Source organism: Choloepus didactylus, chromosome 3 (assembly GCF_015220235.1).
Source record: "Choloepus didactylus isolate mChoDid1 chromosome 3, mChoDid1.pri, whole genome shotgun sequence".
In the NCBI taxonomy this organism is placed as follows: Eukaryota; Metazoa; Chordata; class Mammalia; order Pilosa; family Megalonychidae; genus Choloepus; species Choloepus didactylus.
This window is the reverse complement of record NC_051309.1, coordinates 1276737-1302788: the sequence shown is the minus strand read 5'-3', so window position 1 is coordinate 1302788 and position 26052 is coordinate 1276737. Positions and strand designations below refer to the sequence as shown.

General features: G+C 49.4%; 1 protein-coding gene across 2 annotated transcripts; it reads left to right on the top strand.

The window, feature by feature from the left end:
• The first annotated feature begins 3579 nt into the window (after positions 1-3579).
• On the top strand, positions 3580-26052 carry SPON2 (spondin 2). 2 transcript variants are annotated; one of them, XM_037829215.1, is made up of 7 exons: positions 3580-3909; positions 4295-4381; positions 4913-5138; positions 5486-5709; positions 5867-6058; positions 6637-6808; positions 25460-25678. In XM_037829215.1, exons 3-7 carry the CDS (start codon positions 4916-4918, stop codon positions 25642-25644), a joined length of 996 nt encoding a protein of 331 aa, XP_037685143.1. In that variant the 5' UTR covers positions 3580-3909; positions 4295-4381; positions 4913-4915; the 3' UTR covers positions 25645-25678. The 2 variants fall into 2 exon arrangements, with proteins under 2 accessions (XP_037685143.1, XP_037685144.1); XM_037829216.1 differs by lacking the exon at positions 3580-3909 and adding an exon at positions 4013-4027 and having other exon boundaries at positions 25460-26052.

Genomic DNA, 26052 nt, shown 5'->3' with positions numbered 1-26052 from the left:
CAATGCTGAGCAACTCCAGAGCTGATTCCGAGACTCCTGATCCCAGAATGGAGGTGAGGGGGTGGGGTGGGGTGCAGCCTCCAGCCACTGTGCGTGCGGCGGAGGTGGTCGGCTCCTGACCAGTGCGGCCCAGTCCTCTGCGTGATTCTGGAAGTCATTCTTGGAAGGCTCTCCTCAGCCTTCCTAACGAGTCTATGGGCTTTTGCTGCATTGTCATAAATCCCTTTCTGCTTACGTTAGTCAGAGTAGAGGTTTTCTTTGCAGAAGCCCTGACTGATCAAATCGCCAGCAAGAAAACGAAACGGTGACATGGCACGGTGTGGCCGGGTGCTCCTCAGCTGGGCAGTCAGGAGAAGCCGGCGTGGGCAGCGTGGGGTGGGCTCCTTGGGTGGAGGCAGCTGCAGGGGTGGGAGCAGGCAGGTGCCCAGGACAGGCAGAGGTCAGTGCTGCAGCTGGGACAGGGGCGTGGGGTGTTGGACTGTTCCTGGGGACACCAAACGCTCAGAATTGAAGCAGTTTTTCACGGCACGTGTGTGCAGGGCTCATGGGTCTGGCACAGACGAGGCCCTTGGTGAGTGTCTGCTGATTGGATGAACAGCAAAGGCATCAGCCTGTGGGAACTGGTGTGTGCAGGGCCTGGGTGGTCTTCAGACCCCTGGGGCCTGCGAGCAGGAGCAGAGCTGGGGTCCCACTCCGGGTCGGCAGACGTGGCCTCCGTGGTCAGCTCTGCCTCTCTGACCCCAGGGAGGGCGCCATGGCCAAGTCTGAAAGGGCCGTATTTCCTGCCAGGCCAGAGGGGCTCTGCTGTCGGAAGCCAGACGGCAAGACAGGGAAGGCCTCCCTGCTTTCTAGGGGAGCCCTAGCACTCCCTGAGGGCCCACAGCAGAGTATGATGATGAGGAAAGAGCTACAGGGAAAGGGAGAGCCTCTGCAGTAGCTAGGAGCTGCCAGGCCTGTGCTTGGGAGCTCACAAAAAAGCCCTGTGGGAACCCCATGCCAGCCCCTCAAGGCCCGATTTGAGCAGCAGAACCCCCAATCTCCCATTCCAAACTGGGAAGGGCATGCACCTCACAGTTCCCTGAAAAGTCCCCCATCGGCAGCTCAGAGGGCTACAGACGCCTTTGAAGCGTTGCAAGCGTCCAGGAGACTTAGGCCAGTCGAGAGGGCGGTCATGCTTGGCACTGAGCAAACACAAACTTTTCAGGCAGAGGAAAGGGGGGGGGTAAGGGTGTCCCCACTGGGGCATGAGATGGGGGGTTGGTGATGGGGAGACCTGGGGTCTTGCTGGGGTACAGACAGAGGACTGCCCCGGGGCGAGGGGCAGGGGCACAGCGGCACTGGTTTGCAGAGGCCTGGCCTGAGCCCCAGCCCCGAGCCTCCTTCTTGGAAACCACCTCGGGGGGCTCTGGTCACCCCATGGAGAACCTCCTAGGGGCTGGCACTTGGAGGACCTGGTGCCACTGTCAGCCAAGCAACCAGACTCTGACTAACAGAATCCGGAATCCAATCGACAAGACGCACCCCACCCCCACCCTGCAGCCTTGGGGAGCAGGGCTTCTGTCCTTGGGGAGCAGGGCTTGTGTTCCCAGTGCTGAGATACAGGAGGTGCCCACACAAGTCTAATGAATGGATGAATTTACTGTGTGTGTGTGTGTGTGTGTGTGTGTGTGTTGGGGACACACCTGTGTGCTCAGAGGAACCCCTTCAATTTGTAGAGGGACACCCTGCAGAGTGCTTCCCAAAATCTATCTCATTTGATGCTTGTCAGTGGGTAGGATATAACATCCTGGTTTATAGAAGAGGAGCCCGAAGGTCAGAGAGGTTTGCAGCACAAGCTGATTCCCTTGTAGTCAGGTTCCTGCCCCAGCACAGAAATGGCTCTGCTGAGACCCCAGCCCAGCCCAAGGGGGCACAGCTCCTGGGGGCTGAGTCCTCCTGCCCCCAGGCCTTCCTCCCTACTCCCCTCTCCAAACACAGCAAGGTAAGGACCCCTTCCCTTGTCCCACTGCCTCCCAGGAACCCTCTCAGGTGTGCTCTGTGGGACGCCCACCCCACGAAGGAAGCTTCTCCCTGCCGCCTTCCAAGCCGACCTGGCCCCTCCCTTGGGCAGCCCTGGGCAGATCAGCCTCCGCCTTGCCGGGAGGGGCTCCAGGACCCCCAAGCAGCCGAACATCCCAGACGGAGTGGGAGGGGGTGGGCACGAGAGGCGCATCCTGAGCCTTTTGTCATCTCCAGCTGGACGGCTGCTGGACGAGGGACGAGACCTGGACTGCTCCCGAGTGAGACGCAGGGACGGCCACCTGGCACATTTCCCAGTTTCCTGCATGAGATGTTCCAGGCCCGCCTAGAACCTTCCCTCCTCAGACCAGTATCAGCTGTTTCTCCAAGGAGCCCTGGTTCCTTTGATGAGAGAATGGGGTGAGAGGATCGTTGCTGCTGGGACGTCGTCTTGTCCGGGCCCTGAGAGGACGGAGGGGGACACAGATGGCATGTGTGCTCCCAGGTGCAATGTGCACACACACACGTCCACCTGACAGACGTGCTACCGACAGCCTCGACTGCCCTCCGGCCCCCGCGGCCGACTCCTTGTGTAGCCCCTTCTCTGACAGGGAGAGGCCCCCGAAGCTGCAGAGAGCAGAGGCAGCACTGCTAGCCTGGGCCTGGTGAGCAAGACGCCCACTAAGTAGAGTTTCATGTTTGTTTTCAGCCCAGTTCTTAAAGCGTGACCCTCGCAGGGCCTTGAGACACTGGAGGGGCTTTGTGAGGCACAACTGTTTTCATGATAGCACCCTTGGGATTTGCCTTTTCCACTCGCATCCTCTGGAGAATGTACAGTGGAGTCACCCAGAGCCTGTGGACACGTCCACAATTCCTCGAGAAGCTGTTCAAGTGCCCTCCCTCTCCAACCACATGTCCACGGAGAGCTGGATTTTCTTCCTAGACCTCAACTGACACATCCCGGGTTAGAGGCGGCGCCGGCAGGAGACCCAGCTGCCTGTCACTACGCCAGGTGTTAAAAAGATTCGCAAAACTGGGAAACAAGGCCACTTTTCTCCTTGTTTTCTTTTGAAAAAATCCAGGTAATTTCATAAGACATTATGCTGTTTTTGTTACTTTTTGCAGATTAATAAGTATTCCAAACCTTTCTGTTATGATTTCCAAACCTTTCTGTTATGATTTCAAATGTGGTGACTATCGATGGACGAAACCCACATGAACAGAAACTCCCGGGGCTTTTATGAGTGTGAAGGGGTCCTGAGGCCAAGTCTGAGAACTCGATTTTCAGCTCTTTCCGCCTGGTTCTGAGGACACAGGGTCCAATGCCGCGACCCAGCGTTCCGGTGGCCGGGTGGGCCCAGGGGCTGTGCCGTGCATTTGAAATACAAGTGGTTTATCTTCACATTCCGCCTGTTGGTTCCATTAATTCTCTCTCTCTCTGCACATGTGAAACATTAACAAGCTTCCCAAACTCAGAATGTGCTGCTTCTCCGACCCCGCCAGTGGTCAGCTCCCAACGTGCTGGCGCCCCGGAGCGTCTCGCGGCTGCCCGGGGAGAGCGCGTCCCCGCCCCGCGCCCCGCGCCCTCGGCCCCGCGCCCCTCGCGTCCCCCGCCCCGCGCTCCCCGCGCACCCCGCCCCGCGCCCTCGGCCTGAGCGCTGCGCCCGCCAGCCCTGGCCGCACCCTGACAGGCACGAGGTCCGGGGGTCTGGCCGCTGCCCCCCGATCCCCGAAGCCAGCGCCTCCCCGCTGGGCGCTTCGGCTTCCCCGGCTCTTCCCCGACAGGGGGCCCGCGAGCTCGGCCGCTCTGCCTCGCTGCCCGGAGGGGTCCCGGGCTCCGGGTCGGGGATCGCGCGGGCGAGGGGCCCGGCTCCTGGCTCCGCGACCCGCGGTCGGCGAGCACCAAGGCCGGTCGGAGAGGGCTCTCCTGGAGAGGGAAGGGCCGGGAAGGGGAAGGGGAAGGAGGGGAGAGGAGCGCAGGGCGGGACGGGGAGGAGGAGACTTCGAGAAGCGAGAGACAAAGAAAGGGGTGCGGCGGGTGGAGGAGGGATCCCGGGGGCCTCCGGCAGCAGCGCGGCCGGGACCCTCCCGAGGCAGAGAGCGGGGGGCTGGCCGGGGGGCGCCGGGGGCCGCGCGGGGCGCCCGCTCTCCTCTCCAGCCGTCCCGCCCGCCCAGCCTGGGAGCCGCGGCCCTTCTGCGGGGCCGGGCTGTGGAGGGGTGGCCGGGAAGGGCTGGGGCCTCATTGGCCCGCGCCCTCCGCGGACATAAATAGGCGGCTCCGGCTTCTCCTCCCCAGCGGCTCCTCGGGACGATCCGCGCCGCTTCTCCCGCGCCGCTCCCAGCGCCCCTGCCCCTAGTGCCCGGCGTTGGTAGCTCCTGCTTGGTGAGTAGCGGCTGCACCTCTGACCCCAGGATGCGCAGAGCCAGAAAGGGTTTCTGGGCCCCCTGGTCACCTTCCCCCTGGACCAGAACCGCGCACCCCACCAGGAAGCCCCGCCCCGACGCCCCGCCATTGCCCGAGCTTTGCTCTTGGGTCCTCGGTGGAAGCAAATGTCTCCCGGGCGCTCCAAGGTTACCGCGCTTCCCCCAGCCTCAGAGGGCAGCAGGGGAGGCCCGTGTGGGGCCGTTAAGGCAGCAACGTCGCAGCCTGGAGCCCCGGAGCCAAACTGTAAAACCCACCACGGGCCTGGCAAAGTGGGGTGCCTGCAGCCCCCACACTCTAAATACACCGGGGATCCTTTTGGGCCTGCAGGGAGGTTTGCTAGCCCCGTTGACAGGGTGCTTCCCTGAGTGATGGGGTAGGTGGCTTCTGCGTCCTCCACCGAGGCCCTGGCAGCCAGAGGAGGGTTGTGGGGGCGTCGAGGGAGGCGGAACCAGCAGGTGCCAGTGTGTGGATGCCCTTCTCTGCTTGTAGGTGATGGGACCCCTGAGGCCTGCTGCCCCCCTAGGCAGGGTGCTCTGGGCTCTCCTCCTGGCACCGCTGGGCCGGGCCACCAGCCTCCCTCGGGGGGGAGATGCCATCTGCACAGCCCAGCCCCTGGCCAGGTACCGCGTCACCTTCACAGGGAAGTGGAGCCAGGCCACCTTCCCCAAGCAGTACCCCCTGTTCCGGCCCCCTGCCCAGTGGTCCTCCCTGCTGGGTAAGCGCATTCCTCCCTGCCCCCCTGCTCCGGGTGGGCTCAGCCCCTCCTCCCTGGGGGAGGGCCCCAGCACGCGCCGTTCCCCTGACCTCTTGAGCACTCCAGTCTGGCGGCTGCTAACGGTCCATTTACTTCAGGCAAGAGGGACTGGCTAAGGCCCCAGCCGCCCGCAGCCCTGGGCTCTGGGATGTGGTGACCGGCAGGTGGCTGCTCCCCTGCAGGCGGCGCCAGCAGTGCTGCCCCGGGAGAGGGGGCGTGTGGTGGAGGGGGGTGGGCGCAGACCCCTGCTTTCCTGGGAGGGAAGGAGGGACCCGGGGGCTTTCTCACATGTGCTGAGTCACCCCCAGGGGCCACCCACAGCTCCGACTACAGCATGTGGAAAAAGGATGAGTACGTCAGCAACGGGCTGAGGGACTTTGCAGAGAAGGGTGAGGCCTGGGCCCTGATGAGGGAGATCGAGGCAGCTGGAGAGAAAATCCAGAGCGTGCACGGGGTGTTCTCCGCCCCCGCCGTCCCCAGCGGCACCGGGCAGACCTCCACGGAGATGGAGGCCCACTACCGGCACTCGCTGGTGAGCAAGCGTGTCTCCCTGGGCAGCAGGAGGGAGGGGGCAGCGTGTCCGGGTGGCCCAGGGGACACAGAGGGGACCCTCACGGCCTCTCAGGCCCGGCCAGCTGCGCGGTCAGAGTGCACAGGAGCCGCTCATGGTGCTCTGCGCACCCCCCCAGGTGTCCTTCGTGGTGCGCATCGTCCCCAGCCCTGACTGGTTCGTGGGGGTCGACAGCTTGGACCTGTGCGAAGGGGACCGCTGGAAGGACGAGGCGGCCCTGGACCTTCACCCTTACGACGCGGGGACCGACAGTGGTTTCACCTTCTCTTCCCCCAACTTTGCGACCATCCCACAGGCCCCGGTGACTGAGGTGGGGGCCCACTCGGCTCCAGGAGCCGCTCTAACACCTGGGTGCGGGCTCGGGGGGGCCTGGGGAGCCCGGGAGAGCTGGAGGGACCACAGGCACGGCCCCTGGAGGACCCTGGGCAGAGCTCTTGCGCCCCCGGCAGCCCTCTGGGTGCTCGAGCCTTAGGCTCTTGTTTTGGAAGACACCCCCGTTTCTATGCCCCTGAAGAACCCGGTGGGAGCTGGGGGGCGCTTCCACTCCGGGGTGGGGGTGGTGGAGGAGAAAGGCGGGTTCAGCCCCCCTCGGGCCACAGTCCCTCCCGGCTCTCAGCTTGCAGAGGTCCCCGACCCTGACTGGGCCCTGTTTCCCAGAGGCCCCGCTTCCGAGGGCCCGAGAGCGCGGCTGCCGCGGTTGGCGTCGCAGCCCCTGCGCAGGGTGCCGGCGGGGAAACGCCCCCTCCCCCGGGCCGGCGGGGTGTGGAGCGTGTCCGGAGCCCAGCCTGGGGTCTGTGGTTCCCCACTGCCCTGTGGGTCCCCGCCGCACGCAGGTGGGCTTTGGGCTTCTCAGCGCTTGGTGCCAGCTGCTCCTTCTTCACGTCCCAGATAACGTCTTCCTCTCCAAGCCACCCAGCAAACTCCTTCTACTACCCCCGGCTGAAGTCCCTGCCCCCCATCGCCAGAGTGACGCTGGTGCGGCTCCGGCAGAGCCCCCGAGCCTTCGTGCCCCCCACCCTGGACCTGGGTGGCAGGGACAACGAGATCAACACCCTTCCAGGTAATGTCGGCGCCGCGCCCACCGAGGTCCTCTCTGTGGGACCCTGACTTCAGGGGCGCGGAGCCGGGGCTTAGTCCAGCGTGGAGGCTCCGAGCGAGCCCCGGGCGCGGGGCGGGGCGGGGCCGGGCTCAGGCCCCCCGGGGCGAGGGCTCTCGGGCAGGAGCCCCCACTGAGCCCCTCGTGCAGGGCGTCCGGGCGCGCACATTTCCTTAGGGGTTTGCGCCAAGAGGAGCCCACGTTCAGACGGCTGAGAACAAAGTGCAACCCCCCTCGGGCGGCGGCCGCGGCTGCCTTCGCCAGGCCCCTGGACGACCCCGGGGAGGGGGTGTGGGCGGGGGCGGGTCCAACTCGGCGCCGCCTCTACGGTCGGTTTCGCCCGCCCGCACCTCGCGCAGCCCCGCTCTGAGCTCCCGGCCGCCCCAGAAACAGACCCGGCGCTGATTCCAGTCCCGGGCTTCTCCGGGATGTGAGCGGCCCAAAGCCGGCCCGTGGGCCAGGCCGCCCGAGGCCGGAGGGCAGAGGCCCCGAAAGCCCCTCCAGGCCCCCAGGGGTACCACCCGCTCCAAGCCATGCGGACCTGGGTCGCTCTAAGCAATTTCACAATCAGGCGATTCACAGCATTCATCACAATAACTTTTGAACATTTTTTATTGTGATAAAATATACATGTGTTCTATTTTAACCGCATTTAAATTTGCAATTCGGTGGCATTAAGTATATTCACAGTGTTGCGTGATCGTGACCACTACCTATTTCCAGAACATTTCCATCATCCCCAAAAGAAACCCCCCACCCGGTAAGCCACAACCTCATTGCCAGCTCCGTGGCCCCAGCTCTGTCTCGAGGCTCTTGTCTACTCTACATTCTTCCGATAAGTGGAATCATACAGCATCCGTCCTTTCGTGTCTGGCTCATTTCACTCAACATGCTGTCTTCACGGCTCATCCCTGTTGTTGCATGTGTCTGAAATTCCTTTCCATTGTGGAATAAGATTCCGTGGCCTGTATATACCACGTTTTGCCTTTCTCTTCCTCTGGTGATGGACACGTGGACTGCTTCCATCTTTTGGCAATTGTGAATAACGCTGCCATGATCATCAGTGCAAATATTGTTCTGAGTCCCTGCTTTCAGCTTTTTTGGTTCCATAAACATAGGAGTGAGTTTTGTGGGTCACATGGTAAGTCCATGTTTTACTTTGCCAGGAGCCACCAAACTGTTCCATAAGGGCTGCGCCATTTTACATCCCCACCAGTGGTGCGCGTGGGTTCCAAATTCTCCACATTTTATTTTCCATTAAAAAAAATAATAGCCCTCCCAGTGGTTTATAGTATCTCACTGTAGTTTGATGTGCATTTCCCTGATGGCTAATCATGTTGAGCATCTTTTCATGTTTTTCTGGCCATTTGTATATCTTCTTGGAGTGATATTATTCAAGTCTTTTACCCATTTTAAAATTGGGTTGTTTATCTGTTGTTCAGTTGGAGGATTTCTTTATATATTCTGGATATTAAACCCTTACCAGATATGTGGTTTCCAAATATTTTCTCTTATCTGTAGGTTGTCTTTTTGCTTTCATGATAAAGTCCTTTGATGTATTAAAGTTTTTTTTTTTATTTTTTATTTTGATGAGGTCCCCTTTATTTTTTTCTTTTGTTGCTTGTGCTTTGGGTATAAAGTCTAAGAAACCATTGCCCAAGACAAGGTCCTGAAGATACTTTTCCATGTTTTCTTCTAGGAGATTTATAGTTCTAGTTCTTCTATTTAGGTCTTTGATCCATTTTGAGTCAATTTTTCTACATGGTGTGAGATAGGGGTCCACCTTCATCATTAGCATATGCAGATCCAGTTTTTCCAGAACCATTTGTGGAAGAAACTAATCTTTCTTAATCAAGTGATCTTGGCACCCTCATCAAAAATCAATTGGCCATAGATATGAGGCTTCATTTCTCAACTCTCATTTCAATTCCATTGTACCAGTACCATGCTATTTTGATTACTGTGGCTTTGTAATATGTTTTAAGATCAGGAGGTGTGAGTCCTGCAACTTCATTCTCTTTTTTCAGGATGGCTTTGGTAATATGGGGCAGCTTACCCTTCCATGTAAATTTGATGATTGGTTTTCCATTTCTGTAAAGAAGGCTGTTCAAATTTTGATTGGGATTGAATTGAATCCGTAAATTGCTTTTGGTAGAATTGACATCATAACAATATTTAATCTTCTAGTCCATGAACATGGAATGTCCTTCCATTTATTTAGGTCTTTTTAAATTTCTTTTAGCAATGTTTTGTAGTTTTCTGTATTAAGTCCTTTACATGCTTGTTTAAATTTAATTCCTCGATATTTCATTCTTTTAGCTACTATAAATAAGTGACATTTTTTTCTTGATTTCTTCTTCAGATTTTTCATTTCTACTATATAGAAACATTACTGATTTTTGCACATTGATCTTACTACACTTTGTTGAATTTGTTTACTAGCTATAGGAGCTTTGTTGAAGATTTTCAGGATTTTCTGTATATAGGATCATGTCATTTGCAAATAGAGAAGGTTTCAATTCTTCCTTTCAAATTTGGACTCCTTTTTTTTTTTCTCTTGCCTGACTGCTCTGGCTAGAACTTCCAGCACAATGTTGAATAACAGTGGGGTCAGTGAGCATCCTCGTCTTGCTCTTGGTCCTACAGAAAGAGCTTTCAGTCTTTCACCATCAAGTATGATGTCAGCTGTGGGCTTTTCATTTGTGACCTTTATCATGTTGAGGAAGTTTTCTTCTATTCCTTGTTTTCTAAATGTTTTTATCAAGAAGGGGTACTGGATTTTGTTAAATGCCCTTTCTGTGTCAATTGAGTTGATCATGTGGTTTTTTTTTTTTCCTTTTGTCTGTGGATGTGATATATTACATTAATTGATTTTTTTCTGTTAATCATTTCTGCATACCTGGGGTAAATCCCACCTGACTATGGTACACAAATATTTTGATGTACTGTTGGTTTCGGTTTGCTAGTATTTTGTTGAGGATTTTTGCATCTATATTCATAAGGGCTATTGGTGTGTAATTTTATTTTTTTGAGGTATCTTTTTTCTGACTTTGGTATGAGGGTGATATTGGCCTCATAGAATGAGTTAGGGAGTGTTCTCTTCAAAATTTTTTTGAAGAGTTTGAGCAGGATTGGTGTTAATTCTTGGAATATTTAGTAAAATTTACTTGTGAAGCCATCCAACCTCAACCTCTTCTTGGTTGGGAGGTGTGATTTTTTTCCCCACATTCTCCAAATATGTTTATTTTGTTCACAGATTTGTCTCTTTACTACATTCTAATATGCTCCTCAGAAACAAAAACAGTTTTGTCTAATTTTTGTGTATCCTGCTACCACTAACATATGAGCTTGCACAATAATAGTTAATTTAATATTTTTTCAAAACATTTTTAGGTTGTTAAGCAGTGGGCAGTGGGCAAAGAATAGAAATAAAGGGGCTTTTGGGGTCGCTCTGACTAATTTAGCTCATGCACACATGGGTTAGTCTTAAAAGAAAGCCGAGTGTGCATAAGATGTTTTTGGAAAAAGCAGTGTTCTATTTGTTTCCAAATCAAAAGTAGTTTTAGTTTGTCATTATTCATGACAATATTTCCTGAAAGGTGAAGTACCAGAAGTGTAAATTTCATTGCTCCCCCAATTTGCCCCAACAGCTCTGATGTGATCCTCCACTCACGCTAAACCTTGGTCTCTGGCTTGACGGCCACCTTGGCAGGGGCCTGAGCCAACCACACCTCACCCCGACTGGGCGCTACAGAGTCCCACCCACCATGGTCCGGAGGCTTTCGATGATGATTCAACCCTTTTACTAGTTACTCTTCTGGTGAGATCTTCTATTTCTTCTTGAATCAGTGGAGGTGGTTTGCGTGTTTGTAGGAATTTGTCCATTTCATCTAGGTTATCTAATTTGTGTACAATTGTTCATAGTTTCCTCTTTTAAGCCTTTTTATTTCTGTGGGATTGGTAGTATGTCCCCTCTTCCATTTCTGATTTTAGTTATTTGTGTCCTTTCTATTTATTTGTCAGTCTGGCTTAAAGTTTGTCAATTTTATTGATAGTTTCAAGGAACCTACTTTGGGTTTTGTTGATTCTATCATTTTTTTCTTTGTTTATTCTCTATTTTATTTATCTTCTCTCTAATCTTTGTTGTTTCCTTCCTTTGCTCACTTTGTAAAGTTTAGTTTTCTCCTCTTTTTCTAGAGTCCCCAGTTGTGAAGTGAGGTCTCTGATTTTATCTTTCTTCTTTTTTAATGTATGCATTTAGAGCTATTAATTTCCCTCTCAGCACTGCCTTTCCTGCATTCTCTAAGTTTCGGTATGGTGTGTTTTCATTTTCATTTGCCTCAGGATATTTCCTGGTTTCCCTTGTGATTTCTTCTTTACCCACTGGTTGTTTAAGAGTATATTAATTTGCACATATATTTGATTTTTCCATTTCTTATTTTGTTATTGATTTCTAGCTTAGTTCCATTGTGGTTGAAGAGAATGCATTGCATGATTTCAATATTTTTTAATTTATTGGGACTTGTTTTGTGACCTGACATATGGTCTATCTTGGAGAATGATCCATGTGTACTCGAGAAGAATGTGTATTCTGTTGCTGTTGGGTGAAGTGCTGTAAATATGACTGTTAAGTCCAGTTGGTTTAGAATATTGTTCAAGTCTTCTATTTCTTATTTATCTTCTGTCTAATATTCTATCCATATTCAAAGTCTCTTATTATTAATGCAGAACTATCTATTTCTCCTTTCAAATCTGTCAATATTTGCTTCATATATTTTGGGGCTCTGCTGTTAGGTGCATATATATTTATAATTGTTGTGTCTTCTTGTTGCACTGACCCTTTATCACTAGTGTGGCCGCCAGGGGTCAGCACCCCCTCCCTTAGGGAAAAGGGGGGGCCTTGAGCATGCAGCGGCCGTGTGAGCAGAGCACAGACTTGTTGGTCACTGAGCCCAGTCTCTGTGGGTGATCAACTTTCAGGAGACTCAGCTGAGGCTTCTCTGTAACCAAATCCCGGAGGCCCTGCTGAGCTATGTGTGACCCTCCTCTCCCTTCTGTCTGCGGATCACTGACTTCCATTTCCCAACTGGCCGCCACTGGGAAAATGCTCCTGTAAGTCCGTCCCTATTAAAATCCATGGGAACTTTTGCCTGGCGTGTTCTTTGGTCTTGGGTGGAGTCGGGCTGGAACAAGTATATAGTGACCTTCTTTATCCCTTGTAACTGTTTTTGACTTAAAGTCTATTTTATCTGAACTAATATAGTTACTTCTGCTCTGTTTTGGTTGCTATTTGCATGGTATATACTTTCCCATCCTTGTACTTTCAGCCTCTTGGGTATTTGAATTTAAGGGAGTCTCTTGTAAACAGCGTATCACTGGGTAATATTTTTTATCCATTGTACCAGTTTCTGCTTTTTGACTGGAGAATTTAATCCTTTTACATTTAAAGTAACCTCTTACCATGTAAGACTTTCTTCTGCCATTTTGCTACTTCGTAAGTCTTAAACCTTTTTTGACCACCTATTCTTCTGCTATGCCTACTTTCATATTTATTTGATTTTTTTGTATTGTACTATTTTGAGACCCTTCTCATTTCTTTCTGAATGTATTTTTCATGTATTTTCTTTGTGGTTACCATGGGGTTAAAATTTACCATCGTGACTCTATAACAATAATATTTGATTTGATATCAACCTAACTTCAGTAGATACACATCCACTATGTCCCTCTGTCCCCTCATCCCCACATTTTTGGACTTGCTACAAATTATATTTTTGTACATTATATTCCAGAACAATAGAATTATCATTGCTTTTTATGCATGTGCATTTTAGAACCTGTAAAAATAAAAAGGAAGAAGTGGAGTTACATATTAAAAATATAACACAATAGTACTAGCATTTATAATTACCCTTATGGTTATCTTTACCAGAGTTCTTATTTCTTTCTGTCACTTTGAAACACTGTCCAGTGTCCTTTCCTTTCATTCTGAAGAGCTCCCTTTAGCGTTGCTCATAGGGCAGGTCTAGTGCTGATGAACTTGCTCAGCTTTTGTTTATTTTAGAAGGTCTTAATCTCTCTCATTTTTGAAAGACAGTCTTGTTTGATATAAAATTCTTGCTCAACAGTTGTTTTCTTTCAGCCCTTTAAATATTTTGTCCTACTGTCTTCTTGCCTTCATGATTTCTGATGAGAAATCAGAACTTTAATCTTACTGGGGCTCCCTTGTACATAACTCATTGCTTTTCTCTTGCAACTTTCAGATCTCTCTTTGTTCTTGGTATTGAACAGTTTTATTACTATGTGTCTGGGCATACTTCTCTGAGTTTATCCTGTTTGGGGTTCGTTGAGATTCTTGAATGTGCATATTCCTGTCTTTTCTTAAATTTGGGAAACTTTCTGCTATTATTCCTTTGAATATCCCTTCTGCCCCTTTTTCTCTTTCTTCTCCTTCTGGAACTCCTGCTGTGCACATATTAGTGTGCTTCATGGCATCCAAACAGGTTTCTTGGGCTCTGCTGGCTCTTTTTAATTTTTTTCTTTCTGCTCCTCAGCCTGAATCATTTCAATTGTCTTGTCTTTAAGGTCACTGATTTTTTTCTTCTGCCATCTTCAATCTGCTTTTGAAACCCTCTGGAGCATTCGCATTCCCATATTATTATTCATTGTTTTCCTCATATCCTTTAGTTCTTTCTCTGTGCTTTCCTTTATCTCCTTAAGTATATTGAGGATTGTTCTAGTTTGCTAATGCTACCAGAATGCAAAACACCAGAAATGGACTGGCTTTTATAAAAGGGGGTTTATTTGGTTACAAAGTTACAGTCTTAAGGCCATAACGTGTCCAAGGTAAGTCATCAACAATTGGGTACCTTCACTGGAGGATGGCCAATGCTGTCCGGAAAACCTCTGTTAGCTGGGAAGGCACATGGCTGGTGTCTGCTCCAAAGTTCTGGTTTCAAAATGGCTTTCTCCCAGGACGTTCCTCTCTAGGCTGCAGTTCCTCAAAAATGTCACTCTCAGTTGTACTTGGGATATTTGTCCTCTCTCAGCTTCTCCAGAGCAAGAGTCCGCTTTCAACGGCCTTCTTCAAAATGTCTCTCATCCACAGCTCCTGTGCTTTCTTCAAAGTGTCCCTCTTGGCTGTAGCTCCTCTTCAAAATGTCTCTCTCAGCTGCACTGTAGCAAGCTCTCTCCTTCTGTCTGATCTTATATAGTGCACCAGTAATTTAATTCAGACCCACCCAATGGGTGGCCAACACCTCCATGGAAATTACCCAATCAGAGTCATCACCCACAGTTGGGTGGGGCGCATTCCAAAGAAACACTCAAAGAATTACAATCTAATCAACACAGATAATGTCTGCCCACACAAGATTACATCAAAGATAATGGCGTTTGGGGGACACAATATATTCAAACTGGCACAAGGATCATGTCTTAAACGTCTTTGTCTGGTATGTCCTAAGTTTTTGCTGTGGGTTTCTGGATTTGTATCTTGTTCCTTTGGTGGGGCCATTGTTTCCTGTTTCTTTGTTTGTCTTGTAATCTTATTGCACACTGTATATTTTAATAGTTTAATGTGTGAACTCTGGGATTTGGACCCTGTGCTGTCTGTTCTTTATGTTTGTATGCATATAGTGACATGATAGAGATTTTCTTGAGTGCCACAAACTAACCAAAACAAACCAAAGCTAAAAGCACCTTTCAGTCTCTTTTCAAATTGGATCTGCTTTGCTGGGGTCCTTCAGAGCTTGGTTCAAGGTGAGTGTGACAAGCAGGGTCTCCTCTGTCCTACCTTAGCCTCTGTGGAGCCATGGATCCTGCTTTTTCTGGGCTTGTGTTTGCTTGTGGCCTTAGGAATTTCCCCATTTAGAGTTTACAGGAGTTGGAACACCCCCTCTGCTCCCTCTGAAATAGACTTTCACCTCTCCTGGGTGCAGGTAGTCCTTTGCCTGAGGCCACTTTGGCTTAGTTGTTTCTTACACTGCTGTAGCTGTCTGCAAGCTGCTTCTTTGCCTTCAGGACAAACTCTTGGAGGGTGAGCCTGGGACAAGTTTCCTGGTTCAGCCTTTCGAGCTTCCATCTGGTAGATTGGCTCTGACACCCCTGCACCCCAGTATGTGCATAAGGCCACTCTGCTCCCTCTGGGATGGGACCAGGGACTCACATGGCAGCTGGCTCCACACCGCACAAGGCCAGAAAGGGTGCCAGGAGCTCTTCCTATGCTTTTTTTTTTTAAAGTATACAATTCTTTTTATTGTAAATTCCATATGGCCAGTTGAGTCTCATAAAATGCTTCCAGTGACTTTTGCCAAACTCTTATGTCTGTAGCTGACTGATGGTTGTAATTGGAGAAAGCAGAATTCTGACATGAATATTGGCTAATATTTTCATTTATGTAATAAGAGGAAAGTGAAACAATGAAGTCATGTGTTAGAACTTCGCTCATTTGTCAGTGATGTGAGTGAATTCTTTGCTGAATTGGAGAATACGTCTGGAATCCGGGAAGAATATCTCCTCAGTTTTTTGGTGCTATTCATAATGTAACAGTTATAGACATGACACACTTCTAACTTTAACCTGCATTAACATTCTCTCCCATCACTTTCTTAAGTCTATACCATCAGGAAGACAATGACTCAAGTCCTGATGTGCAGCATTTGCCAGTGCCGGTGGTGCAACGCTCTCACCGTGGCTGATTTATGGCCACCAGCACGATGCCGTTGAGCGGGGAGCTGAGGAGATGCCCGGCAGCTCGCCATTATATGCTGTTTCCACCACACATGTGAAAAACCTCAAACGCATTTTTGAAGTTGTTTTCTCACTCAGCACTTGCCCACTTACCGCAGCTCTTTAACTGTCTTCTGCGGTTTTGAGGAAGGGTGCTGTCTTTAAGATTCTTCCGTAGCTTTTGCCCGAGGGAGGCTGGGACAGTGGCCACCCTCTGTGCTGGCTCCCCAGCAATCTGAAGTAGCTGATCAAAAGCAATGACCAGCAATGAGACCACACCCCGCAAGCCCCTAGTTTGGGGGACGAGGTCTTTATGTCCCACCCGGGCATCAGGCAGTGGCACCAGGAGCCTGGGCTGCTGCCCCACTGCTGCCTACCACAGGGCTGGGGGATGGGGATGGTAGCCCTTACAGGGAGGGTGAAATTCACCAGTTTTTATCGCAATTTACCATTCATTTCCTCCAGCGTGTCTATGGATGCTGCGCAGTGCTCCGCTGGACTTTGGAGTTTCAAAATAGTTGACAGATTCTGAAATTTCAATGGTTGTTCTGGTGGAAGGACCGATTCCTGGAGTTTCCTACCCACCATCCTCCCACAATCTCCAATTCATTTCTTCTTCTTCTTTGCTTTTTTTCATATTTTTAAATTGTAGAATGTGACATATATACAAAGAAGTGATAATTTTTAGACTGAAATTTAACAAGTAGTTAAAGAACAAATTTCCCAAAGAATGTTATGGCTTACAGTTCCACAGTTTCAGTTATTTCCTTATTGTGAAATCTAACATATTCAAAAAGGTGATAGCTTTCAAATCACAATTTAACATGTAGCTATAGAACAAATTTCAAAGGATGTTACAGTTCCACCATTTCAACTCTTTCCTTCTAGCTATTCTAATACACAAGCAACTAAGAAAAAGAAAATTACCTGAAGATTCAGCAGTCATCATTCTTTGTGAAATTCTGTCTTGTCTGTTGCTACCTCTTCCTCTAGTTTAATCACTTTCCCAATCTTCAGGGATGTCTAGGCACTAAGTTGTTCATGTTAAAAAGGGGTGTCCACTTTATGGGTAAAGGGGACACCTCTAGTTGAGGTTCTTGAAGAGGCTTTTGACTCTGGGTTTTGGGACTTAGCTGGCATAGGAGCTCTCTGAAGAATTTAAGTTTCTGAAGAATAAACTTAGTGCGTGAAACCTTTATAGAGTCTCAGATAGGGACCTGGGTATTCTTTAAGGTTTTCGGAACTACTGTTGACTTGGGCTTGTCCTGTTGTGGTCATTTGACATATCTAGGTGAGGCTTGCATAGGAGTAACCTCCAGGACAGCCTTTTGATGCTATTTGAATTATCTTAGCCACTGAAACCTTATTTTGTTGCCTTTCTTTTCCCACTTTTGGCCAAAAAGGCACTCTCAACCCCTTGATGCCAGGGTCAGGCTCATTCACAGAATCCATGTCCCACATCACCAGGGAGATGCTGTCATCTGGGGGGGGGGTCCTGTCTCACATTTATTCTTAATTGTGGTAAAATATACATCACATAAAAACCATTTTAACTATCTTAGGTAGACAATTCTTTGACATTGAATACATTTACAATACTGTAGAATTTTCCCCAGTATCTATTTCATCATCCTAAATAAAAACTTATATTCCTTTAACAATAACTCTCCTTTCTCCCCTCCTGCCACCCCTGATAACCACTACTCTGCTTTCTGTCTCTACAAATTTGCTTATTCTAAGTATTTCATATAACAGAAATCACATAACATTTGTCCTTTTGTGTCTAGCTTATTTCACTCACACAAGGTTCTCTGTTTTGTAGCATGGGCCAGAACTACTTTTTTTTTTAGCCTATTTATATCTCCTCCCACACTTATTAGAGAAGTGGGTTTACAGAACAATTATGCATAAAACACAGGATCCCCATATACCACCCCACCACAAACACCCTGCTTTGGTGTGGAACATTTGTTACAATTCATGATAGCACATTTTAATAATCGTACTGTTATTTCAAGTCCATGGTTTAATTTAGGGTTCACTGTTGTGTAGTGTAGTTCCATGCCTTTTAAAAATTTTTTTATTCAGTTATCATATATACAATCTAACATTTCCCCTTTTAATCATATTAGTTCAGTTCTTTTCATGGCTCAATATTCCATTGTTTGGATACACTACATTTTGTTTATCCATTCATCTGCTGATGGACACCTGTGTTGCTCCCACCTTTTTGCTATTGTGAACGCTGCTATGAACACTGGTACACAAACATCTGTCTGAGTCCCTGCTTTCAGTTCCTTGGGGTATGTACACAGGAGTGGGATGGCTGGGTCATATGGTAATTCTATGTTTCATTTTCTGAGGAACCACCAAACTGTTTTTCACAGTGGTTGTACCATTTTATATTCCTGCCAACAATGTATAAGGGCTCCTATTTCTCCACATCCTCACCAACACTTGTTTTTTTAATACTAGCCATCCTAGAGGCTGTGAAATGGTATCTCACTTTAGTTTTAATTTGCATTTCTGTAATGGCTAGTGATGCTAAGCATTTTTTCATTTACTTAACATTTGAATAACATCTTTGGAGAACTGTCTATTCTTTCCATGGCCCATTTTAAAAATTGGGTTGTTTGTCTTTCTGTTGTTGAGCTGTAGGAGTTCTTTATATATTCTGGATAGTAAACCCTTATTAGATGTATGGTTTCTAAATATTTTCTCCATGGTGATTTTGATAGGGATTGCATTGAATCTGTAGATTACTTGGATGAGTATTGCCATTTTAACAATATTGTCTTCCAATTCATGATTATGATATATATTTCCATTTATTTAGATCTTTAATTTCTTTCAACAGTATTTTAGTTTTCTGTGTATCATCTGTTACTTCCTTGGTTAAGTTTATTCCTAGGTATTTTATTTCTTTAGATGTTATTGTAAGTAGGATTATTTCCTTAATTTCTTTTTTTGGGTTGCTCATTACTTGAATATGGAAACACAACTAATTTTTGCATGCTGAAACTTATCCTGCTGCTTTGCTGAATTCATTAATTAGCTCCAGAAGCTTTCTATCTATGCTTTGGGATTTTCTACTTAAAGGATCATCTGTGAATGGATAGCTTTACTTATTCCTTTCCAATTTGGATGCTTTAAATTTCTTTTTCTTGCCTATTTGCTCTGGCAAGGACTTCCAGTACAATGTTGAATAACTGGTGACAGTAAGCATCCTTGTCTTGCTCCTAATCTTAGAGGGAAAGCTTCCATCTTTTACCATTGAGTATGATGTTATCTGTGGGGTTTTCATATATGCCTTTATTACGTTGTGTAAGTTCCCCTCTATTCTTAGTTTATTGTTTTTGTCATGAACCAGTGTTGGGATTTGTCAGTTGTGTGTGTGTGTGTGTGTGTGTGTGTGTGTGTGTGTGTGTGTGTTTACCTTCATTCCATTAATGCGATGCGTTACAGGGACTGATTTGCATGTTCTTCTGTGAAGTTACCTTCACTGCTGTTCTGTATTTTTTCTAATAGCTTCAAGTTACTTTGTAGTGTTCTTTCACTTCAGCTTGCAGGACTCCCTTCAGTGTTTCTTGTAGGGAAACTTTTATGGTAATGAACTCCCTCAGCTTTTATCTGGAAATGTATTAATTTCTCCTTCGTGAAGGATATTTTTGCCAGATATAGAATACGTGGTTGACAGTTTTTACCTACAGGACTTTAAATATGACATACAACTGCCTTCTGGTCCATGGTTTCTGATGAGAAATCAGCTGCTTATCTTTTTGAGGATCCCTTGTATATGACACATTGCTTCTCTCTGGTCACTTTCAAAATTCTCACTCTCTCTTGGGATTTTACAGTTTGACTATTGTGCATCTTGGTGTGGTTGTTTTTGAGTTTGCCCTGCTTGGAAATCTTTGAGATTCTTGTATGTCTGTATTTATGTCTTTCATCAGATTTTGGAACTTTGGGGCCATTATTCCAAATATTTCTTTCAGATATTTCTTTCTGGCCCTTTCTCTCTTTCCCTTTTAGGACTCCTGTGATATATGTATTTGTATGATTGATGGTGTCTCACAGGTCCCTCAGGCTTTGTTCATTTTTATTGAATCTTTTTTCTTTCTGCTCCTCAAACTGGATAATTCCAATGGTCTTATCCTACAGTTCACTGTTTCTTTTTTCTGCTTACTCAAATCTTTTGTTGAACACCTCTCATGAGCTTTCATTTCAATTATTGTACTTTTCAGCTCCATAATTTCTGTTTGGTTTCTTTTTAAATTTATATCTCTTTATTTTATTAAGACAACTTTAAAAATTTTCCTTTAACTATTTGTCATGGCTTTCTTTAGCTCATTGAACATATTCGAGACAGTTGATTTAACATCTGACTCCAATGTATGAGTTTCCTCAGAGATGGTGTCTGTCAAATTCTCTTTCTTTTCTGTGAATGGACTATAACTTCCTATGTGGTTTTTTCTTCTTCTTCTTCTTCTTTTTTTTTTCTTTTTTTTTGGTATGTTTTGTAATTATTTATTTATTTATTTTTTTTTGAGAACTTGACATTCTGCATATCATCTTGTGGTAATTTAGGAAATCCAATTCTCCTACTCCATGGAGATTGCGATTTTTGCTTCTTGAGGGATTGGAGGCTGTCTGTTTGTAGTTTTTCCAAATGATTTTTACTCTGGAATGGAGAAAGGACAGAGAGGTACGATCTCTTTAAATGTTCTCTACTGCTTCTGCTCCTGAGAAGCTAAGAGAGGACAAACACCCCAAGAAGAACTAAGAGTAACATTTTTGAGGAGCTGAAGCCTAGAAAAGAACGCCCTGGGAGAAAGCCATTTTGAAAGCAGAACTCCAGAGCAGACACCAGCTACTAGCCTTCCCAGATAACAGAGGTTTTCCAGACACCATTGCCTATCTTCCAGTGAAGTTAACTGATCGTTGATGCATTACCTTGGACCCTTTATGACCTTAAGATTGTAACTATGTAATCAAATAAACCCCCTTTATAAAAGCCAAAAAAAAAAAAAATGTTCTCTACTGCCTGCCTCTTCAGCCTGTGGGGTTGAAACAATGGCCATCCTCTGTATTGGCCACCCAGTGGTCAAAAGTAACACATAAACCTGATTTTCAAAGGACAAGTTCCTTATTGCCAACCTTGGCACCAACAAGCCACAAGAATGCTGGCTGCAGTCCCCACAGTTGCCTACCACGTGTTGGGGGTGGGGATGGTGGCCACTGTGTGAAACACAAAATTCACCAAAATTTACTGAAATTACAAGAGTCTTCATCCAGCTCTTTACTACATGATGCAAGTATTCAGACTCCAGAGTCCCCAGATCATTGATTCAGACATTTGCTGCTAGTTCGATAGCTGTTTTAGACGAAGGACTGATTCTTGGAGCTTCCTACACCACCATCTTCCCACAATCCTCCTAATTTTTTAAGGATTCACTCTTTGGTTGATTGAAACCCTGACTGAATGATTTAACTCTTCCACAATACTTGAAATTGAACACATTTCACTCTACTAACATCCTTAAGGTGAACAGTCATAGGAGGCTCCAGAGAGTCTCCAGAAACAATGGCTTTGTCAGAAATGTGTCTCCCAGAATCTAGTCAATAGGGAAGAAATGTAGAACATTTCCTAAGGCAGATCCCATCTGTGCCTGCATTTCAGAGTGAGCAGTGGGTTTTAGTGGAGGCATTGCTGCCCATAGGTTAGGACCTGTGCTTCAGTTTCTGGATGTAGGTTCTGGTTTTGTTTGCCAGACCCTGTGGAAAGGCCTCACTTCAACAATGGATATGTTTCCTGTCACTTAGGGCTCTGCAACTTCTGACTTATTGTGCATAGTAAAAGTCCAGTTTAAACCCGTCTGTGAGCATCATTTGGAGACTGAGTGAGAGCAACCTGGCTGCATCAGCAAGGCTGAGTGACAAAGCCCCTCAACTGAAAGCCATTGCTCCCCCATTGTGGAATGACCCTCTGTTCTGGTTTGCTAGAGCTGCTGTTATGCAAAATACCAGAAATGGATTGGCTTTTATAAAGGGGATTTACTTGGTTACAAGTTTAAAGTCCTAGGCTGCAAACATGTCCAAACTAAGGCATCAACAAGAGGATACCTTCACTGAAGAAAGGCCAATGGCATCTGGAACACCTCTGTCAGCTGGGAAGGCACATGGCTGGCATCTGCTGGTCGTTTGCTTCCAGGTTGTGTTGCTTTCAGCTTCTGATTCCAGTGGCTTTCTCTCGAAGTATCTGGGAGTCCTCTCTTAGCTTCTCTGGGGCAAACTCTGGGCTTCATCTGTTAGCTTAGCATCTCCAAGTGTCCTTCTGTCCGCATCTTCAAGCATCTCTAAAGTGTCAGCAAACAGCAGCATCCGTGTCAGCTGTTGAACTCTCTTAAGGACTCCAGTGAACTAATCAAGACCCACTCTGAATGGGCAGGGTCCACACTTCCATGGAAATAATTTAATCAGAGTTCTCACTCACAGGTGAGTGGGTCACATCTCCATGGAAACACTCAATCAAAAGTTCCCACTCAACAAGATTGGGTTAAAAGATCATGGCTCTTCTGGGGTCCATTAACAGCTTCAAGCCAGCACACCCCTCTGCTGTTGGTTTCAGGCCATCAGCAGGCCTGGGGCAATTCCTCGTGTGTTGTGAGGGCAGACTTGAGAGTGTGTTTGCTATCCGAGGACCTGAGTTTCCCACTCAGGACCCTTTGTGACGGTGTCATCCACGTGGGAGGGCTCAGGATTAGTTTTCACATCTGCTATACTGAAAAGGCACCGGGATGAAAGATGAAAATTCAATTGGTTACATAGATTGTGCAAACCTTTAAAAATTGGTGTCATAGTTCATTTGACATTATAATAGCACAGGTATTTTCTGTGGAAGAACTGGATTCAACCAAAGGTTGGCACACTGATGAGCCCCATTGGCAAGGGGCCCAATCTTCTTGGTTCTTGCTACTCATGCAGACCCTGCTCCACTGTGATGGGGGGCGTTCAGGACGGCTCAGGGGACTGTCTCAGACACCCTGGAGTCTTCTCAGGCAGGCTGGGTCTGGGTCAGGGTCAGGTTCCCTGACCCTAGGACAGCGAGGCTACCTGGGGAAGGGTGACCCCCACATGACCAAGGGGAAACATGGACAGAGGAGACTGAAGCCCACTCCGCTGTTGAGTGCCCTCCCTCACTGAGTCAGAGCTGGTCTCCTGGCAGTCTCCTCACTGGTCCTGGGCCACCTGGAAGAGAAACCCTCAGAAACCCGACTGTGTTGCTGACCACCTCGGCTTGGCGTTCTGCTCCTCCAGCTCTCGCACTGTGCTCTCATCTGCCCACATGAATGCACCGTTCCAGATGGATATGCATGAGTCATTCATTCTACCCACAAACATTTATTGAGCATCACCAATGCACAAGGTGTTCTGCTGGGCACCAGAGCCATGTCCCCATCCCCAAGGAACGCCCAGTCTGGCACCTCGTTAGAAAGGGTGTGGGGTCTGCTCCCTGGAGAGGAGAACCAGGTCCCAGGAGCACAGAGGATGGCGTGCCAGGAGAAAAAGAGGGGGTCCGAGGAGAGTGCTCGAAGCAGGGGTTGTCCCAGGAGGAAGGGCCGGCAGTAGGGAAAGGGCACGGCAGCACAGTGTGCCTGGGGCAGGAATGGTGGAAGGCACCGAGCAGGCTGCGAAGACCCAGAGCCACCCCCTGGAGCCTGGTCATGGGGAGCCCATGTGGAGTCGGGGAGCAACGCCGTCTAATCTGTGTTCAGCATTTCCACCCATGTCAGCACGGGATTGAGTTGAGTCCATGCTCTACCCAACATCCAAAGGAGTTGGGAAGAAAGCAAACCAGTGCTCTGTTCCCTGCTTCAAATGCCCGAGGTGTCCCACGGCACTTGCCCGCCAGCCAGATCCTGTGGATCCCTGCGCCCTCTCTTTCTGAGTGAGAGCCGTTCTTTGTGCCTGGTGGGGCCACCGCTTCAGTGTCCCATCAGCCATCACGTCCGCATGTCCCCTACAGCACCCTTCCTCTCGCCGTTCGGAGACAGCGAGCACTCTAATAGGTCTCTCCCCACCACTCAGAGCTCCCCGAGGGCAGAGGCGGGGCCTGGCCAGGGCCTGCTGGAGGCAGGTGCTCCAGGAAGCACATGGCACTTTCCGTGTGACAACGCCAGAGCCAGCTGGACTCAGGGCCCGTCTTCCCCGCCCTGCTTGCAGGCCTGCTCCTGGTGACCACGCAATCTAATGGAGACGTTTGTTAAGACTTGCAGTGCAACAGGCCCCCCAAGCACTCGCTGTGTTCTTGCTCCCAGAACGGCCCTGAGGGATGGTCACTGGGCTCGACCGATTTCGCAGCTGGGGACACTGAGACACTGGATGTTGGAAACTGGCGCAAGGCCTCCAGCTGCTGGGCGCCAGATCTGGGGTTCCTGATTGGTCTCTGGAACAATGAATATCTCTGAGACACCTGAAACTCAGAGCTAGAGCTCGGCAGATATGAATGTCAGTATCAGTGCATACAGCCACTGTCAAAAAAAAAAAAAAAAAAGCTGAAAAAGAGCCCAGACTTCAATTAGTGATATGAATGAAGCAGGTCTGGTTAAGACCAGGGCAAGCCAGGCCAAAGGGTAAAGGTTGAAACTGATTCTGTTTTAAATTTCAACTTTCATATGAGACCAAGGGAATAGATATCTATTTGGTACAGGATCTAAATTTTCTAAACGGTACAACTCTACAGTCGATTTGTTCAAACACCACAATTGCATGGAACTTTGAATAGGAAGTGAGATACAGTAGGTTAGTATAGGCTGGAGTGAAACAGTGACACATCCCAGAGTAATTTGGGCAGATAATAAAAAATATATTTACAGCCTCCCCCTCCCCAGCCCCGAGGATCTGGGGGAAGGTGCGGATGTGTTGGACATCCTCACCTGGACTGGTGTTGATGTCACAAACATTGGGACTGGCGGTTTGATATGCTGAGCCGTCAAGCAAGGGACGATCTGGGGTTCCTGCCGGAGTGCCTGCTCTCAGCCAGTTATAGACACAGCTTCCCACTGCTCAGCATCTCCACCGGGGAGGGTGTGGGGCCTGCAGGGCTGTCAGGGGAGTCGCTGCTGGGACACCCCTGGCCCTGCCCCAAAGGCTCCCGCCGACCCCTCCCTGCGCTTTCTCTTTTCCTTCCTGAATCCCTCAAACACTCATGACTTATTTCTGGAGGTCGCGGAGCTCGTGCCGGGGATGCTGGCAGGGTTTGAGGGGCGCCCTGAGCCCTCTACCTGACTGGCCTGCACAGGCAGCCGCCAGGGCACAGGCCCCTTCCCTGGTCTGTGGCTGGTGAGCCCTCAGGGGCGGGAGCCGCAGAAACCGCACCCCACTCTCCCCCTGGTGTGCCACCCACATTCGGGGGGCGTGGTTGCCCCCATACCCTGTCAGTGGGGTTGCTTGGGCATCAGGCTCTGCGTTATCAGCATTTTCACCTTTTTTGGAAAAATGGAAATTACAGGATGATTTAACCGTAACACAGAACTGATCACTTTTTATACATGGACACAATGGAAACCAATAGGAAATAGGAAAAGAAAAAGAACCACACGGAAAATGTTTGTGCCTCAGGGCATGACGGTGCCCTGACCAGAGTGAACCCTTAGGGTCGCGTATTTTCACCCAAGGGGCCCTCCCCGCTCTGCCCGCCGGCGGCCGGGGTGAGGGCGCGCGGCCCCTGGGGCGCTCCGGGCCGCTCCGGGAAGGACGGAAGGTCGCGGGGGTTTCACCTTAGGTCTGGGTTTGGGAACGGCCGCCCACGGGGAACTCGCTTATGGCGGGGGCGGTGTCCCCTGTTTCCTTCGCTCACTTTGGGGTCTTTTGTGCTTGATCCAGTTCTAGAAACGCCGCTGGACTGCGAGGTCTCGCTGTGGTCGCCCTGGGGGCTGTGCGGAGGGCCGTGCGGGAAGCTGGGCGCCAAGCGCAGGACCCGCTACGTCCGCGTGCAGCCGGCCAACGCGGGGACCCCCTGCCCGGAGCTCCAAGAGGAGGCGGAGTGCTTCCCGGATAACTGCGTCTAAGACGAGCAGCGGGTCTGGGTCACACGCGGCTGTGGCCGGCGGCGCGAGGTGGTTTGGTTGTCTTCTGCTCGCAGCGACCTTCCTGACCCCGAGGCAGGGCCGGGGGCCGGGGTCCGGGCCGACCCTCTGCACGGGAGCGCGGCGCCCTTTGGGCGGCCCCCTCCGCCCGCGTCTCTGCTTCAGACCCGGTGGTCCTGGTGGCTCCACCCGTGTCCGCCCTGGAGGGCCCTGCGGCGTGCGCCACTGGCCGGGAGGTGGCCTTCCGTGAGCGCCCACGCCGAGGTCCTCATGCACTGCAGGCGCCCGGGAGCACCCGCCCTCCCCCGCTCCCGCCCCGCGGGCCTCTGGGCGCGCCCCGCTCTGGCGGCCGGGGAGGGTGCGGCGGGCGGAGGAGCCGGGGGGCCCTGG

What these genes read in the sequence shown, in the direction of transcription:
- SPON2 (XM_037829216.1), top strand. Translation starts at nt 4,916, where the DNA reads ATGGGACCCCTGAGGCCTGCTGCCCCCCTAGGCAGGGTGCTCTGGGCT. An exon ending in CACAGGCCCCGGTGACTGAG is followed by an intron (nt 6,059 to 6,636) that starts GTGGGGGCCCAC and finishes TTCACGTCCCAG; the next exon opens with ATAACGTCTTCCTCTCCAAG. An exon ending in CGAGATCAACACCCTTCCAG is followed by an intron (nt 6,809 to 25,459) that starts GTAATGTCGGCG and finishes TGCTTGATCCAG; the next exon opens with TTCTAGAAACGCCGCTGGAC.